Here is a 19776-nt window from a genome sequence, read left to right as displayed (position 1 = left end):
TACAGGAATTTTCACAGATGTAAGCCTCAATACTGTATCTAAGGTTAGAAATGACAGGGCACTTCAGCATTTTTCTCTATTTTTCAATGACTAATAGAAAAGAAAATGCTCTTTCAATGTATACAGTGACTTCATTAATATACTCTATGACGAAAATGGAGCAATTGTTCTTGGACTTCATTACGGTACATATTGTAATGAGGGTTACAGCTATGAAAAAGACGACCGAGAGAAAAACAAAATGGAAAGAGTTTAGTACTGTACTTGAATTTCAGAATCTAATCAACAAAGTTTAAGAAAATGACATATTTGAAAGTAATTTCTATTTTTTCTAAGGACTATACTTATTTATAGGGATTATACTTTTGACAAAGCTGGAAGTCAAGCCATAAGACCTTTAGCAAGGTATAACCACTCCAGTTTCTCCCTGGCATAGTAGCCATTGATCTGGATCATTGGTCATGATATGAAGGACTTCTAATAAGGACTCAAATTCAGGGATCCGAACTGCCAGGAACGAAGTTGAGTATTACCTGGCCCATCGCTGTGAATGAGAGACATTGAGAGTGGCCCACAGGGTTTGCCGACTCTTACCCGAATCCAATACGAGCAGGAGACCTGTCATCGAAGAAAGGTGTAGATCTGCTGCTTGGAGTACTAGGTCGTAGGGGGGACCCTCTGGAAACCGATGGAACTGACCCATGCCCCGTGAACGAGCTCTCCCTTCCGACTGAGGGCAGGTAGGCTCAAAACTACGTATGAAGAGGGGGCAATGCCGATGCGCAGGGAAAGTTCTTTCCTTTCAGTCTGAAGACAAAGCTCAAGGACAAGCGGTGGCCTTTCATCACCGAGACAGAGAAACTTTCTGCCCGAAGATAAAATGAGGAATTCCGCTATTACTGAAATAGTGGCATTGAGGGAAGAGACTCCCTTCCCACGATACCAACTACAGTCCACTAGGCCTGGTACTGTATACCAAAGCCAAAGATCTAAGCACGTATCCAGACATCCTCTTTGCAACTTTTTGCGGAAAGGACTCTCTGAGAAGTAGGAGCTTGATAGTCTACAGACAAGAAGTCGCAGCAAAAATACAGCTTTCTGAAAGATGGTCACAAGTGTCTGTTAGAGTAGATCAGTGAGCTGGCGAACGAGGGTCATGAGGTGACAAGAGACGATCACAATATGGCGAGTGACGAACCAGAGTAGGCAAGCAATGACCACAGGCTGATGCCCATCATAAAGCGATCTCGAACTAGAGGATGATCGTGGGCGACTGTGAGCTGATGGTGCAACTGCAGCATGGCCAAGCAAGACAAGTCTGTTGGTGAGACGAGTCAACTGGATGTGACGAGTCTGCAGGGTAAGGCGAGTCTGCTGGTGAGGCGAGTCTTGCTAGAGAGACGAGTCTGCAGGGCAAGATGAGTCGTCTCGACAAGACGAGTCTTTTGGGCGACGAGGTCTGCTCCCAAAGATGAAGGGCAGGGTACAGACGAATCCAATTCCCATTGGAGGAATCCCCCCAAAGGAAAGACCAAACAGGTGAAGGAACTCTCTCCCGCGCACAATAAAGGCAACCAACATCTGCTGGCCGCGTCGGCAATCCCCCTCCAAGCAGCAAGATTGCCGATCAAAGGCTGGTGGAGGGACACTCCCTTGAAGTTCCAACACCTGGAGGAGCACCTCCAGGCAGCACTCTCTGCATCCTCTCAACGAGCTCTAGCTCACCTTGAAGGTTGACATCAAGTATTGCCCGAGAAAGAAGCCGAAGCTTGTTCTCTGGGTTCCCCTTGAAGAACTCCTGATTGGTCCGATACGGCGTAAGGGAAAGGCCAACATCAGCGCGATGGACAGGAATGAACGAATCCGATTCCCACTGGAGGAATCCCGCAAAGAGAAGACCAAACAAGGAAAGGAAGTCTCTCCCGCGGACAGGAAAAGGTGACCACCACCTGCTGCCGCTGTCGGCAATTCTCCCCGCAAGCAGGAAGATTGCCGAACAGTGGCTGGTGGAGGGATTCTCCCTCGGAGGAGAAGTTCCAACACCTAGAGGCAAACCTCCAGGCAGAACTCTCTGCTTCCCCTCAACAAGCTGTAGCTCATTTTGAAGGTTGACATCGAGTGTTGCCTGAGAACGAAGACGAAGTTTGTTCTCTGGGTTACCTTGAAGGGATTATCCAAGAAACACCGAAGAGTTCCCGCATACGGGACAGGCCATCATCAGCACGATGGTCAGGAAACAGCCGCAGGCGCAGATGGAGAAGGCAAAGACTGGGCAGGAACAGCAACTTCCTCAGAAACAGGAACATTGCCAGCGCTAAGGAAAACAAAAACGAATAAAAGGAACCCCCCCCAGGATGACCTAATCCGCAGACAGGAAAGGTGACCCACGAGAGATACAGAAACCTGCTAACTGTGCACTACCTCTGGCAGCTGCCATCACCGAATGAAGGAGTGCAGCATCGTTAGTATTATATTAAAGTTATACAGTATTTTAAATAAAAAATTCAGTATTTTGAATAAATTTATTCAGACAAATTAATAGCTGACGAAAGACAACTCGGGAGAACAGCCTAACCTGCGGGGGGGAAAAGTTCCCCAAGAGGGAAAAGAACAAGCTAAAGACTGCGCTCCCTCCGCCAGCTGCAATCTCAGGATGAAGGAGTATTGGGTCATTAGTGCTGTAGAAAGGTAAATTAAAACAGCTCCATTCAAGATTAATTAGCTTGTTGTAGAAAGTTCAATTAAAAAGTTCTATTAAAAATTAGGAAAAAAAACAACTCAGGGAACAATTTAACCCGCGGACGGGAAAGGTGTTCCCCGAGAGGCACAAAAAACATGCTTCAAACCATGTACTCCCTCTGCCAATTAAAACACTGAGCAAGGGAGAGCAATGTCGTCAGCAAAGAGGAGCAAGACCAAAGTTCAGCTCTGGGTTGGCCACAAGTCGTCTTCCCTTCGAAGAAATCTCAGGGAGCAAGCGGCGTCAACATCCAAATGGAGGAGTATTCACACAAGGCGAAGGTCGGGTCGCAGCACTTGGCGAAGCGGGGAAGGCCACCAGCCTAAGGGTTCTCCTCCGTCAAAGGGGAAGAGGCCTTAAGAGAAGGTTTCTCCGACCTCGAAAAAGCAGCACTTTGCTGACACGAAAACAACAACACTAACACTGTAATGATGAAAGAATGTTTAAATATACTGTATATAAAAACAAGTAAGTAAAAAAGCCAGACAAGGTTTGGCGGAGAGAGATACAAATGTCAACTATCACCAAGCCAAAGTAAAAAGTGACAATACAACACAGGTGTGTGTGTGTGTGTGTGAGCGGGATAGGCGGCTAACCCAAACACACCCCCTTAACTAACGTGTTGGTGGTTACACATCTCTAAAAGTCTTATGGTTAGACTTTTAGCTTTGCCGAAAATATAATTCTTATAAATAGCAAGGGTTTATGTTAGTGTTGGAACAATTAAAAATTTCTACATTAGGTATGCCTGAACTAATCATGGTCTGCCTATATACTCACATAATAATAGGTTTTAATTTGTACAAAATATATGATTTATCAATCTCTTCAGACTGACTAAACTGTAATTCATGAAATTGTAAACAGAAATTCTATACTTTTCCCACCATTCTCAAAAATATATTCACTGATTCAAATGGAAAATCACATCTACCCCAGACAGAAGAAACTTGGATTAACCGAACATAAAAAAAAAACCTTAAGTTTTCAACTCAACAGATCTATTTATATTATGAAACCTATTAAACAGAGATAAGTGAAGATTTGAATCCCAAAATATTCGTATTCTACATACTGAAATCATGGAAACTCAAAACTCTTGTGCAAGTCCCCTTAAATATTCAGAATCCAAACAATTATGATGGATGAACAAAATATGTTAGAATTGCTTCAGTTCTTTTAAAATAACTTGGAAGAATCTATAGCTAGAACATAATCTACCACTGTATATTAATACCTAAGAGATGTTCTACTTGAAAAAATATAATCAATCAAAGTTTCCGAGTAAAAGAATTACTGAAGTTAAGAAATAAAATTAGCCTCACTAACAATTCTGAACTTTACATCTATACCTATTTTATTAACTAAGTGGGAAGAGTGGAAGATGATCATTTACAAAGCCCAAAGATTTCTACTGAATCACTTGTTTATGTGTTTACTGCAATTGCATATTCATCAGGTCACATAATTGAAAATCCTTATTTCCAGCTTGTATTGATGTATCTGATACCAGTTTAAAAGTGCCTTAAATTTGCCTTCCATATTCTATTACTGGTTTTACAATAGTTTTATCTCATCCCATAAAGGGAAAACCCATATAAAAAGGTCCCTCAATCATAATGAGTAACACTAATGTTGATCGATAAGTACCCTGGGATGTAGGAAAGTTTTCTTATTTGATTGAAACTACCTTTGCATTTACCTCTTGTACTGTATATGCAACATACAAGCTTCCAGATTAAGTTTTGTAACACTCATCAGAATAAATGTTTTACTAGTCAGACTGTAAGGATTACACTTTTGAGGATTATATGTCCTTCTCTCTTTGATACACTAGTTTTGTCTTCTTGCACCTTTAAAAAACATAACAGCTTACACTTCCTTTAAAGGACTAGAATCAAACTACAGGTGCATCCACACTAGCAAATCCACATATTGACAACAAAGTTTGAAACCTTACAGCAATGTATGAAATTTTGGTAGAATGTTGGGCAACATATTGGCAACATGAGTCATCTTGATAAAGCTGTCCACACCTGTCTCTAGAGACTGAAGAGTACCTTTGGCATGTGAGGATGCATTGGTGGTGGAAGCTGCTGGTGTAATGCCTTTGTTTACATTGGAGAAGGCGTCAACATAAGGACTAAACCAGACCCTCCTTATTACATAATAGGAACAGTGAAGGACATCTAGATCTCGTACACAGCGTTATAGAGGATGAGATTTTTCACTAACCGCGTACAGTGCATAAAAAAGGAATGTTGAAGATTTACTCTTGGATATCTAAATAAAATTCTAAGTACAGTATTTGTTGCACATGAATAAGGCACAAGCTTCAGGAAGCCAATATTGACATAAAACCGCATGTGTCTGCTTGGTTATCTCGACCTACATCGACTTGTCCAGGGTTGCCAGCGTATCGCCAATAAATTGCTACTAACACGTCGACAACAATGTTTCATCAACAATCATAAAACTCAGTCCCTATCAAGTTGTACATTTTTGTTGCTAGTGTGGACGCACCTTAAGGATGGATATTAAACAAATCTAGTTATAAAAAATCAAGATTAACTGGTTACGTCACTAGTTGACTGTAGCGTAAGATATGTCAAGTCGAAAATGTAAATAAATTTTCACCCTAGACATTAATGGCTATTTGCAAACCCATAAATCTATCAATGAAGGGAATCAACAACTCTCTACGAAAAGAGAGAAATCTACAGTTATAAGTTTCATTACAAGAAATCCACAACAACCATTCTACGCATGCAGTGAAATGCAGAAAGATTAATATACAGTGCACTACATAGCTAATAATAATAAACTACTGTACTGTACTTGCATCTTATTCCAGAAAAAAACATCTTTGGAGTCCCACTGATTATGCCATTCAGTGATATTGTTATTGTTTACCAATTTGATAGAGGCTGTGATACTGCTGTAAAGTGCTCTACAACATTCTTTACTGTCTCTGATTTCTATGGTTTACTGGTTTCTATTTTCTATTTGTCAATTCCTTATCAGTTTCATCTCTCCTCTCTTATATGGGCATTTAATTTGGTCAGTATGTTTTGCAGTTAATGACACTTTGGTCATGGCCACATTCTAAATTTATGTATATTTTGTATACTATTGTTCTTCTTAACCCTTTGGAAATTTCTAACCCTTAACCCCCAAGGGGGTTATTTTTTTCCCAGCACATTTTGCAGTATATTTTTTTTAAATTGCTCCAACAGCCTTAATTTTTGTCATAGAGAGGTCGGGTTGGTCTCATTCTCTTGGAAAATGCCTGAATTTTCTCAAAAAATTATCAAAAATATGAAAAAAAAATTTTTATAGCATTCTTTTGCAAGGACGTACCGGTACGTCCATGGGGGTAAAGGGATGGCTTTTGTGAAACGTACCAGTATGTCCTCTAGGGGTAAAAGGGTTAATGTTTACCAATTTGATAGAGGCTGTGATACTGCTGTAAAGTCTCCTACAACATTCTTTACTGTCTCTGATTTCTATGGTTTATTGGTTTCCATTTCCTATATCTGTCAATTCCTTATCAGTTTCATCTCTCCTCCCTTATATGGGCATTTATTTTGATAAGTATGTTTTGCAAGTTAATGACACTTTGGTCATGGCCACATTCTATAATTTATGTATATTTTGTATATTTTTCTTCTTAATGAATGAAGAGTGAACCTTGGAGATGTGTAAATGAATAAAATTTAGAAAGGGTGAAAATGCCAATATAGTATGCATGGATTATGTAATTTAATACACAAGACTTAATTTCAAAATCTATGGATTTTGATTTTATTTACTAAAAAAAAAAAAAAAAAAATAGTACAAGCCACAAAATTGGTAAAGTTCTGACACCACCTTAGTAGCTTTATGCAAACCTTATCAAAGAGATAAGAAATCTAATAAACCTACACAATATATTCAATGTTTTAATCTCTATTAATAACCTAGTGTGAACTGGAAATTCTAGCAGTAAAAATTATTAAAAAATATTCCTTATAAATAGCTTTTTTTTATGCATACAATTCTACTGCGTAGTGGAAAAAAAAAAACTTATGCTACCTTATTGAATGTACATAAAAAATATAAGACAATTTATAGGAGTTCCTTTACTGACATAAAGCAAATTCTTTGCAGGACTACAGACTCATTCTAGAAACCAATAATGTCTTAATTAAAAGAATGAAACTACATGAAAAAAATATTTCACATAACCTAGAAAGTAAAATGCTAAAACAATAATTTCTCTGAACTTCCCTTTGTGATAGACAACAAAACTACTCCTACGGTAAAACTAGTTGAACAATTTGTGTAACTTTTTCCATTTTCACGTGGGAGGTTTCTACATAGGATCATTTGAAACAAATTGCAATGTGCGCTGTAATGACAAAGAGAACCAACGCGCTATGATAAAAAACATCTCCATCAACGTTGTCTAAAGTGCTGTTTACAGAATACTCAAAAGTGAAAATTTCACAACTTTGCAATGGATCTGAAAAACTAGAACTATGTAAATAATCAAAAGTAAATACAGTAAAATTAAAATCAAGAGACATAATGACGCTGAATGCCTATGGTTCATATAGCAAGACTGTATTATTATCATTATTACTCGGTAAGCTACAATCCTAGTTGGAAAAGCAGGATGCTATAAACCCAGGGGATCCATCAGGGAAAATAGCCAAGTGAGGAAAGGAAACAAGGAAAAATAAAATATTTTAAGAAAAGTAACATTAAAATAAATATCTCCTATATAAAATATAAAAACTGTAACAAAACAAAAGGAAGAGAAATAAGATAGAATAGTGTGCCTGAGTGTACCCTCAAGCAATAGAAATCTAACCTAAGACAGTGGAAGACCATGGTACAGAGGCTATGGCACTACCCAAGACTAGAGAACAATGATTTGATTTTGGAGTGTCCGTCTCCTAGAAGAGCTGCTTAGCATAGCTAAAGTCTCTCTTCTACCCTAACAAAAGGAAAGTGGCCACTGAACAATTACAGTGCAGTAACCCCTTGGCTGAAGAAGAATTGTTCGGTAATCGCTGTGTTGTCAGATATATGAAGACAGAGGAGAATATGTAAAGAATAGGCCAGACTGTGTGTGTGTATGTGCGTGCGTGTGTGTAGCCAAAGGGAAAATTAACCGTAACCAGAGAGAAGGCTCCCATGTAGTACTCTCTGGCCAGTCTAATGACCCCATATCTCTCTAGCGGTAGTATCTTAATGTGTGGCTGGTGCCCTGGCATGTTCTGATAAAGCAAACAATACAAGAAGTACCTTAAGAACACACCTAGCTTCTTACAAGTGTGATCATATAGACAAAATATTGCGATACTTTCAAAACGAACGGCTAATCACTGTATATGTAAAGCTTAAAATGTTGATAGATTAACAAGAACTTAAACAGTTACATGACTTTAGGGAAGCTGATTAATCTTGGAAACATTGGTGTTATAATTAAGGAGCTTACGCGAGGGGAGTTAAAAATAACCAACAAACATTCACAACTAAGCTAGACTGAATACCATTATGAGTGCATGAGTGGCTATAAACTTATGATGAGTAAACCTTGTGAGCATATAAATAGAGAACATGAAAGAATTTAAAAAAGACAAGAAAGAAGAACCAAAAGGGAAGGTATAATAAGAGATTTATTATTGAAGCTAATTGGCATAGCAAATGAGGGAAGACGCATTACAGTCAATTACAACAAGGCTGGGCAAATAAAGACAGACTTGATATTGATTTACATAAAGAGATGCCTTAAAAAACAAGAAAGAGCTGACCATCAAAACAATGATAAGAGCAAACCATCAAACTAATGATATATTCAAAAGTTCTCAGGATAACAATTATATAAGAGTCGGGTAAAACGGCATGATTTTGCTACAGTTTATACAATACTTGTAGCCCAGAGAAAGAGGTAGGATGACGTTTTGATAATTTTATGGCAACATTTCCAAAACAGATGCAGCTTGCCTGATATGGATAATTGTATTCATTTAATATATATAGTACCTTGCTCCCTTAAAATCCTCAAATGGAATTAATATAATGTATATTCAAAATCAATCTAATTATAATACAAAAAAGAAATCACTTTTCTCAAGTAATCAACCTAAATCAAGTCAAGATCTTTCCATTCATATTTTTTTTTTATATATATATTTCAGTCTTCTGTTTAGATGGACAATCTAAAATCAAACCCTTGTTCTCTAGTCTTGGTTAGTGCCATAGCTCTGTACCATGGTCTTCCACTGTATTGGAGTAGAGTTCTCTTGCTCGAAGGTACACTCGAGCACACTATTCTATCTTATTTCTCACATTTTGTTTTATAGTTTATATATATGAAAGATTTATTTTAATGTTGCTACTATTCTTAAAATATTTCATTATGATTGTTCATTACTTGTCTTGTAGTTACTTTATTTCCTTTACTCACTGGTCTATTTTTTTTTTTTTTTTTTTTGGTTGGAGCCCTTGGGGTTATAGCATCCTGCTTTTCCAACTAGGGTTGTAGCTTAGTTAATCTAGTAATAATTATAATAAATGTTATACAGATGAATTAACGGATTTGTTCATGATGATCAAAACTATCGACCACAAGACTACTGCCAACATTAAAATTAATCTGTATATTACTAACTAGATCATAGCTTTTAAGAAAACCAGAAATTTCTAAAGAGTATGTCATTAATCTTTAAATATTTAAGGCTAATGATTCAGTACTTATAGGAATAATTTAAAAATAAGAAAAAAAAATTGCAAAGAAACTCATATTTTGGATGAAATACCATACAGTATTGTGAAATTGAAATAGCATATTGGAGGCTATTACAATGATACAATAAAAAAAAGATATGCTTTTCATGAAGGTAATACTTATGTTGCATTTCTCTCTGCTTTTATCTTATATTTTGTATATCTTGAAAAATAATGTAATTAAACACTAAATGACGATATTTAAGGTACAGTTCGTTCAGCTCTTGCATACTGTACGTTGGAAATTCCTCACCAGAAAGCAAACTAATAATTACTGATAGAATGCAACTAACCGTACAATAAAAATGCAACTGGTGCAACCTCCTCAACCGAATACTTATATATAAAATGCAATTCTTTTTTTACAACTGCTATGAAGAACCAATGCTATACTGTAGTGCCATAGCAAACTTTACAAGAAAATGTATGAAAGAAATGTTAAATGCCATTTTAAGATTACAGTGCAAATGTTCATAGCTAAAAGTAAGAAGAATAACAAAAGAAAAAAAAATAATTATACAAACTAGTAATCATTAGAATAAATTGTTTTTACTTTCCTCTAAAACTAATGACAGAAAACAATCATAAATTATTCAATAAAAATATTTCAACATCAATTGACAAAATCGCAGCTACAAAATCACGTTACATAATATTTTCATTAAGTGTTTTGACCAACATACATTATTGTACAAAACTGCAAACCATTTTCAGTAGTACAGTTGGACATGGAAATTCCTGGCACACCTTTACTGCAAGGCGAGTAAGGAAACAGATAGTATAAAGAGAGATGGCAGAGGTGGTGAGTGCGGCTAAGCACAAGAACTCACTGTACAGTAAGGGTGTGACAGGGCGTACTTTCTCAGCGCGAGGTGTGCCAGGAATTCTTGTGTACATCAAACGAGTGCCATGATTACCTGCTAACCAAGCAAACAAAGGAAAATATCAGGAAAAAGCTCTGGCCATCCACTATATATTACAATGGATTTTTCATTCAAGACTACACAGTACCAAATAACGGTTGATTTTTTCTTTAAGGATTTCGGTTTAAAGGATAGAGAAATTATTTTTCATTTCTCGGTTGCCGTGTCTTGGAACAAGTCATACTGCAGTCATTTCAATTGCAATCTCTTGACAGGAGGTAATTATATTTTCTCAATTTCTAGAGGTCTAAAATCGGATCTAAAATCAGATTTTTTCTAAAGGTCTAAAATCATATCTAAATTTTTATTTTTTCTAGAGGTCTAAAATTGGATCTTTTCTAGAAGCTTAAAATCGGATCTTTTCTAGAGGCTTAAAATCCGATCTTTTCTAGAGGCTTAAAATCGGATCTTTTCTCGAGACTTAAAATTGGATATGATTTTTTATAGAGGCTTAAAGTTGGATAAGATTTTTTCTAGATGCTTAAAATTGGATATGATTTTTTCTAGAGGCTTAAAATTGGATATGATTTCTTCTAGAGGCTTAAAATTGGATATGATTTTTTTCTAGAGGCTTAAAATTGGATATGATTTTCCTAGAGGCTTGAAATTGGATATGATTTTTTCTAGAGGCTTAAAATTGGATGTGATCTTTTCTAGAGGCTTAAAATCGGATATGATTTTTTTCTAGAGGTGTAAAATTGGGTCTTTTCTAGAGGTGTAAAATCGGGTCTTTTCTAGAGGTGTAAAATCGGATCTAACACCAAGATTTTTTCTTTAGATCTAAAATCGGATCTTTTCAAGAGATCTAACATCGGATCTAAATTCGCCAATAGAATAGGAGAATTCACTGCATTACCTACCACTACAATAATTCCAATTTTAAATTCTAAAAACAAACCCTGCTGAATCATTCCATTAACAAATTTTTTTTATGCAAACCCATTGATAACATTGGGTCCATTACAAGAAACATTCGAAGCTCAGTTAATGGTTCAAACATTATTATTTCTTTGTATCACTTCTACATGAATGATTGGAGCTTCAGATATATATACCTACAATACAACATTCACCAACTAAAGTGGTGATAAAAGCCTTATTTAGTATATTCTTGCTATTAATAAGATTGAATGTCTTTGACAACATATCCTCAAGTTCTTTTTGCAATTTCTGATAACATCCTTAACTGAAACTCTGGTCCATCATTATCAGAGTTACATGGATGTAACAAGACATCCAGTGGCAAAAAGTAAGAATTTGTGCAACTTTATCTATAGTCCAGAGCTACGAAAAACACGTCCGAATGTTCACGGGTGCTAACAAGGAATGATGGGAGAAGGTTAGGTAGTAGTGGTGGTGGTGGTGGTGGTGGTGGTGGTGGTGGTGGGGGGGGGGGGGGGGCAGTAGCTGTAGTGAACGACACCTCGTAGTAACGGGGGATTTTGAGGAGGGAGAAGTCTAATTGGAAAGGGATCTCTGGTAGTGGTATCACTCGCCCCAGTTTTAATACCGACACCCTTTAGGGGTGAGCTAGCTGGATATATTCCTAGCATTCCATGCAACTTTTTTCTCTGGTATATTTAGCAGTATTTATACCTTTGAAATGGTGTTTTAAGGAGCATTTCACTGGGCGACACAGGTTCCTCGCCCAGAAATAGATTTTTCCTTCGTCAAAATCCCTTATTTAGTATATTCTTGCAATTAATAAGATTGAATGTCTAACATATCCTTCAGCTCTTTCTGTAATTTCTGATAACATTCTTAACTGAAACTCTGGTCCTACATTATCAGAGTTACGTAGATGTAACAAGACATCCAGTGGCAAAAAGTAAGTATTTGTGCAACTTTATCTATAGTCCATTTCTTTTAGCGATTCATATTTGCACAGACTCACAACGGTGCCCTTTTAGCTCGGAAATGTTTCCTGGTCGCTGATTGGTTAGAATTATCTTGTCCAACCAATCAGCGATCAAGAAACTTTTCCGAGCTAAAAGGGCACCGCTGCGAGTCGGTGCAAATATACCTCGCTAAAAGAAATGGACTATAGAAATCCAGTGGCAAAAAGTAAGAATTTATGCAATTTCAATTTGAAAATACGACACTATGCAACAACAAATACACGACGAAAGACTGCTTATCCTGGTTATATACTGTATAAAAATCTAAAAAATTGCTTTCTAACCCTCAAACCTTAAGAGGTACTTCTTCTGTACCAAAAACCTTAAAGAAATGAATCAGATCTCTAAAACTTATTCAGTGAAACTTAATGTATATAAAATATGAGTGGAAGCAAACAGAATACAGTACTACTTTTCTGCAGGGTTATTTAAAGCACAAAGCTTTTATCCATAGCAAAGAAAAAAATGGAAAAATTATTGCTGGGCAAAATTAATTTTCTGGCACAAGATCACTATTATTAATATTTAAATATATATTTCATTACGACTATTATTATTATTATTATCATTATTATTATTATTATTTTTATTATTATTTTCATTATTATTATTATTATTATTATTATTATTACAAACAGTTTAATGAAATCAAAGCATGAGCTATACTGAAGCAATACCCCTCACCAAAGAAAACATTAAAAAAAAATTCTATGTGAAATACACAATTAGAAATTAGATAGAAATTTCAAATAAATGCTGACCTATTTCACTTTCACGTACTTTTCGTTTATGCCCACAAACTCCCCTTAACCCTTACTTTCTTCTATGGCTTAATCTAAATTATTGTATTGTAAGCATAATTCTCAGGTCATAGCATATGTCCAGAAGAGCATACTGTAAGGAAAAATCCTCAGCCGACATTTATATCTACTGTACATCTATAAAACGATTTAGCACAATTTTCTCAACACGTCTTCAGCAAACATATTTAGCACGGCCTCAAGAAAAGTGAAAAAATAAGGAAATCATCCCTATCAGAATTAGTAAGGTTTTAATACAAAACTCTTTCAATTTATGGATAGTAAGTAAACTTTCAGTTAGAGATAAAAGAGATTGAAGAAAGTCAAATTTTTGCAACAGCATAAAAATGAATCTATAAAAGTAAAGTTAAATTTGTGCAACAGCATAAAAAATTAATGGTTAAAAGTTTAAAGTATCATTATATGTACAAGTTATGTTATTTTCCAAATAGATATGTTCACAATAAAACAGGAATATCTATACAATATGTATACAGAACAAATTACAGTGTGGAAATTGTGAATCTAAGCACATGTTGGTTACGAAAAAACAAAGCCGATCAAAACATGACATGATGCAGGAGCTATCTTTTTAGCCTACGTTTAATAAAAACAAGTTATTCCTGGTTGCTCAAGTGGCTTCAGAACAAGACAAGTCATTATATAGTCACACAAATATAACCCAACATTCACCAACACATTTGCAATGTTTAGTAACTCTTTTATGTGGAAAATTAAAATAAACAAAGCACATCAAAATAGTACCCACTGATCACATGACTAAAACAAAAGACATTAAAAAGTGAATCATCTAAAAGATCAGGAAGAATGAGATGGCTTCAGATAACTTACGATATATCCTTTTTACGGCTAATCATACGACTGGCAGTCCTCCTGGTCCGCCTGAAAGGAGTCATGATGTTGGGAAGGTAAAAAAGGGACTGACTCACAGTAAAAAATGTGACTTGGTTAAACTATTAATGGCAACTCATTGAAACAATATGACTATGCATGACCAGCAATATATATATACTTCACTGGTTTGTACTAGCATCTATCAAGCTAACTAGACAGCTTCAGACAATAACTATTCACTTCTGTAATGACCCCAGTGAAAAGCATACCATTCACCGGAATTTAGGGTTTCATTTAGTATTGCGTTATACCAGATTGGAGGATAAAACTCAATTTACGTCTTACTAACAAGGCTCTTTGAACAATCATGTTGAACTGTTGAGATACAAAAATAGTATCAATTAGAGTAACACACCTGAAAGTCAACATAATAAATTTCAGTAACGGGTGTACTGTACAACAGTAAATCATGTGTACTGTATAATGTTGAAATACAGTAAATCATGTGTACTGTATAATGTTGAAAAGATGATTGATTATACATTAATCAAGATTTTACTTTCATTTTTCACCAACACACTTGAAAAACTAGTTACAGTATTACCTAGTAATATTTCCTTGAACTATGTCACCTAATGGTATATTATTAGAAATGAAAATACTGTATAAAGTTTGATATGACAACTTGATCTTTGCCTTCAGCTTAACTATACTGTACTTATGTTGTTAGTCCATGACCAACCTTTCACAGGAATAATTGAAAAACTGGGAATAGATTAAACAAATTAAGAACTGGTGCCTGATAACAACCCTACCAAAGGAAACATACTAATGAGTCCTGATTTTCCCAACACTAAAATCCAGACAATAATGTTTTGCAGCAGCAGAGTGAAAAGGCTATTTTCATTAAAATCTGGAAGCTTTAAAATCAATAAAAATTTGCAAGACTGTTGGCTTAAGATCTGAGAAAATGTAACGAAAATAAAAATGGCCCAGCGATTTTTTATATTCTTTTCCTCTCTCACCTGCTTTTCCTATTATGCTGGTGAACCAAGGCTTGTAGGATTCTGCTTTTTAAACTATCATTGCAGTTTGGCTTTTAATAATAATAATAATAATAATAATAATAATAATAATAATAATAATAATAATAATTACATCCTACAATAAAATAAGATTACTGTTTTAGAATGCAAATTTTTTACCTTCATTAACTTCAAAAGAGTAAAATTTTATTGTGAGAGACAGAGAGAGAATACTATACTATTTTCCCATTATGCTAATGACTTTGTTTAAAATGTAGGCAAAAATACTTGTGCTGAGAAATACTTGATTGTTCTTACTAAAAAAAAAAAAATTGTTTCTAGTTCTTCTACAAATATGACTGTATACAGTATAATTCTAAAAGCATTAATATGCATTAAGGAAATAAAATCCTAAATAATGATAAATAACTTCGCATATTTTCTATTTGACCTTTCTTCACCGGCCTAAATTGAGCACAAATCTGGAATCTCACTAAAAACTAGGCCATAAAGTGTTCTGATAAGTCTTCCAAAATCATCGCTTCAATTTCTCCTGTCTTTCTCAGATGCTGTAGAATTTAACTAACCACAAAACAGGATCAACATTCTCCTAATTTTTCATGCGTATCATTAAATCTTCAAAAGACATCACCAGGAATCGAAAAAATAAGTGTCCCATATAATTATGATGGTGTGCTAGCTCTCTCAACATTTTGTCCGTAAATCAATAGCTAAATACAATTGCTAAAATAAAAACCTAAAACTAAAATTATAGCTCCTTACATACCAACTGAGCCATTAAATATTTGTTGTGCCAGATATAGTTAAAGTAAAACATCCACTGTCCGGCACCTTTGGTTAAAGAGTGATTTTGCTAGACCTTGAAAGGCCATTCCATTACACCTCTGACTTAAAACTTATAAGCATCGCTATACCTCTGACTCGAGAATCATACACTTCCTGTATCTCTTGAGAGTATTGGACAGTTACAAGGTTAAATAATACTATCAAATATAAAACAAATAACTGAATTAAATAAAAGTAGGCCATAATGAAAAATTAAAATTTCATACATGTGCATTTGTTTACATATCTTTTCTTGAGCCCAGCAGGTGATTAATTACTGTAGTGTTTCTAGTTTCTCATCATTTCTGAGTAAAATTACACGACACATGTTCCTGCTTTTGCAGTGTATTTGCAAGTGATGATTCATATATATATCCTTTTTATTTTTCTAGCTAAATAGAATACTGTATCCCTTCAACCAATTAGTGTACTGTTTTGATAAAAACTGGATTTTTACTAAGCAAAACCCTATTTTTGGAAAGGTGCTGTGTGGTCTTCAAGGAATCCACTATTGTACAACATAAATACCTCAGAAATATTGTCTCCCCCCTCCTGTAGACAAAAGCACGGACTCAATGTGGCTAAGAGAGACCTTCCAGTTCTGGCGCTCTTGAACTCAAATACAGCATCTCCAATGTTAAAAACCTTCTGCTAATGGTGACGTTATTACTACATCATCGCGTACTTGAAAGAATCAACGCTCCAGCTGGGAAACAGTCTAACTGAGCATGAACATATACCCAACAGCATCGATTATTTCTAGGCAAGAATCTACTGTCTCACTCCCGTGCACTAGGCTAGGGAGGGAGGGAGGGTCTTGAAGACTTGCCAGCACCTCCCAACAAATAGATTTTCCCTTCATCAAAACCCAGTCTTGGGGGGGATACCTGTAATGTGCTGTGTAGTCTCCAAGGACTAGTACCAGAGCATTAATTGAGTAGACTCGACCATTGAGTACAACCTTCTACCACCAAACAATAACAAACAAGAACTACAATTTGTAGTAATGAGAATAAAAACTAACAAGTCTAACTCTCGATAAGGGATGATTCCAGGGAACACCAAATGCCTCTTATCACCTGACTGAAAGGGCATTTCTCCAGACAACCTAATTGCTACACATGAATTTAGTAGTGCTTGGATTTGATTCAAGTAGAGTTTAATGAATATCAATATCCTAGATGGGGACAAGAACAACTCCTCAATATACAGTATACTGTAGTACTAATGATTGTCCAAACTTGGTGCTAGGGTGACTCTAGGAAGGAATCATCACTAATGTTGGGTCCACATCAACAGTGAGCATCCTCTCCTTGTAGATAGGGACTGGTGTGCAGCTCTATACTGTTAGTCTTTTCATACTTGATTAGTCTCAGTCTGAGTGAAGGAGCCAAGAACAGAGTCTTGAAGCTTATACAAGTGTGTTGTATAAATAAATCTTTGTGACTACTCTTCAGTATAAACCATATCATACAACCACAAACTGACCCAGAACAGAAACCAATCAGATCATGGAGATTCCTGCGGGAATCATGGCTTAGTTAACAAAAGGGTCTAGCACTAAGAACATCCAATTGAGGAGGATCCTTAACAAGATAAGACAACATATGACCCACAGCAGTAAAGAGAGAAGCAAAAGAATGAGTGGTAAAGTGAAAAGTCATATGAGAGTCTGGACACGAACAGTAGAGGCTTCCTATTCAAACAGAAAATGTAGGTGGAACTAAGATTTTATTGCACAAAATTGAGAACTGATATAATCAATGGAGTAATGAAAAAGAAAGAAATAATAGCAAAAACTTGTTTCATACATAGCAGAAACATACAAAAGCAAAGAAAAGATGGAAGGTATATAAAAGGTAAAGAAATTATATAATTTTTCAAGGAAAAAACAAAGTAGCCTTAGGCTAAAACTTGACCAAGTTGTAACATTCCCCTGGATAAATGAAAAAGGAGTGAAAGAGTCAGCTTACACTGGTGTGAGATTATCAAGCAAACAACACCAGAAGATGACAGAAAATTATTCTTTTATTTTATCAGGGACTAAATTGTACGTCCTTCCCTTTCAGCCAACAAAAATAGCTGGTTATAAGTTTAGGATCAACAAAGATTTTATATTCCACAGAATACAAACTACTGTGCTGCATTGCTTCAGCTGATTACTTTATTTTGATGGATAGACGTTTAGTAAAATCATATAAAATAAATAAAATATTCAGGGCTTTTATGCCAAGGTATACCCTTACCCCCCTCTGATGGTCCAGAACTTTGCTGCAGTAGAGGGGCTTGAGTGTCCCAATGATGGGCTGGGCATTGGCGGTGGGGTAGTTTATCCACCCTGGCAGGCTCAACCATACCGCTAAGGCCAGTTCTGAGAGACCAGACCAAGACTGGACCCCTATAGGCCTTCTCCTTTATTTTAAGATAGGCAAAGGCTAGGAGAAGGAAAACTCCAAAATCAAACCAAACAAGACCCCAACGGCGGAGCTTCCCAGCACCGGCGGAAGAGGGCAATGCCTGTCGGGAAGGCAACAAGGCGGGCCTTGACATAACAAGAACCCGGCAGTCCGATGCAACCAACATCGGAGAAGCCGCCTGTCTCATATGTCTTGAGCCGCGGTGAAAATGATGTGGGCCAAGTGTGTGTGCGTGGCCGTTGCAAAGCCACGACCACCCAAAACAATATATCCAGCTACTGGCATTCTGTCGTTTCCTCCACCCTTCTTCATCTCTTTCTCACCATCATCATCATCATCACCACCAGCAAGTCCTGAGGCGACAGCACCGTGGGTGAAGGGGGCAGGCCTGGATAGCTGGAAGCCCTTAGCCCACGACTGCACTCAGGCGGCGAGTCTAAGATTCAGTCGCTCTCTGGTGACGGTGCCGTGACACCAGAGTTCGGCAGCTGGACCCGTGACTGGGCTGGCCTATTGAGGACACCGCAGCCCACCCCACATGGGGAGGCCCCTAGAAAAGGTGGGGTAAACATCGGACACGGCAAACCCGTCTGGTCAGCTCACCGCGGCTGGCGGACATCCCACTAATGCGGTCGAAATAACAAGAAAAAATATTAACCTTAGGTGCGTGGAACATCCGCACCCTCCAAGACGTGACGAACACCAACCGCCCGGAACGACGTACAGCCCTCGTCTGCAAGGAGCTAGCCCGCTTCAATGTTGATGTGGCGGCTCTTAGCGAGACCAGACTACCCGAAGAGGGCAACATCAGGGAAGTTGGAACAGGCTACACCATCTTCTGGAAAGGCAAGGCCCTAGAGGAGCCTCGCATCCACGGTGTCGGCTTCGCCATCCGTTCCCAGCTAGTGCAGCAGCACAACCTAGCTCCCAAGGCCATCAGTGAGCGCCTGATGACTGTCCGCATCCCCATCACGCGGGACAGACATCTCACCCTGATCTCTGTCTACGCCCCGACTATGACCTCAACCGATGATAATAAAGCTGCCTTCTACACCCAGCTCGACCGCACCATCCAGGCAGTGCCCGCCAATGACAAGCTCGTTGTGCTTGGCGACTTTAATGCCCGAGTAGGCAAAGACCATCGCCTGTGGGAGGGAACCATCGGCCGCCATGGCATTGGAAATTGCAACGCCAATGGCCAACTCCTACTGGGTCTGTGTGCAGAACACCAACTTGTGGTAACCAACACCATCTTCCAGTTACCAAAGCGACAAAAGACCACATGGAGACACCCACGGTCTAAACACTGGCACACCCTGGACTACGTCCTGACCAGAGCCAGAGATCGAGGAGACGTCCGCATCACCCGATCCATGCCCGGAGCGGACGACTGCTGGACGGACCACAGACTCCTCATCTCCCGACTCTCCGTGACGACCCTACGACCACCCAGAAGGGCACCTGACAGCGTACCACACCAACGCTTTGATTGTAG

The 19776-nt window shown here is 37.5% G+C and overlaps 1 protein-coding gene across 2 annotated transcripts in view; it reads right to left on the bottom strand.

Moving 5' to 3' along the window:
* Window positions 1–19776, bottom strand: part of LOC137631596 (proteasome activator complex subunit 4-like) — a 103822-nt gene that overhangs the window by 65991 nt on the left and 18055 nt on the right. The window contains exon 4 of one of the 2 annotated variants that reach the window (XM_068363463.1): window positions 13991–14041. The exons of the other annotated variant lie outside the window; for it this stretch is intronic. Within the exon in view, the coding sequence (XP_068219564.1) occupies window positions 13991–14041 (51 nt within the window). The remainder of the gene's footprint in view (window positions 1–13990; window positions 14042–19776) is intronic. 2 annotated transcript variants of the gene reach the window in all.

Source organism: Palaemon carinicauda, chromosome 40 (genome assembly GCF_036898095.1).
Source record: "Palaemon carinicauda isolate YSFRI2023 chromosome 40, ASM3689809v2, whole genome shotgun sequence".
Taxonomy (NCBI): domain Eukaryota; kingdom Metazoa; phylum Arthropoda; class Malacostraca; order Decapoda; family Palaemonidae; genus Palaemon; species Palaemon carinicauda.
The sequence above is the reverse complement of the archived record's forward strand: the minus strand, read 5'-3'. Positions and strand labels throughout refer to the sequence as shown.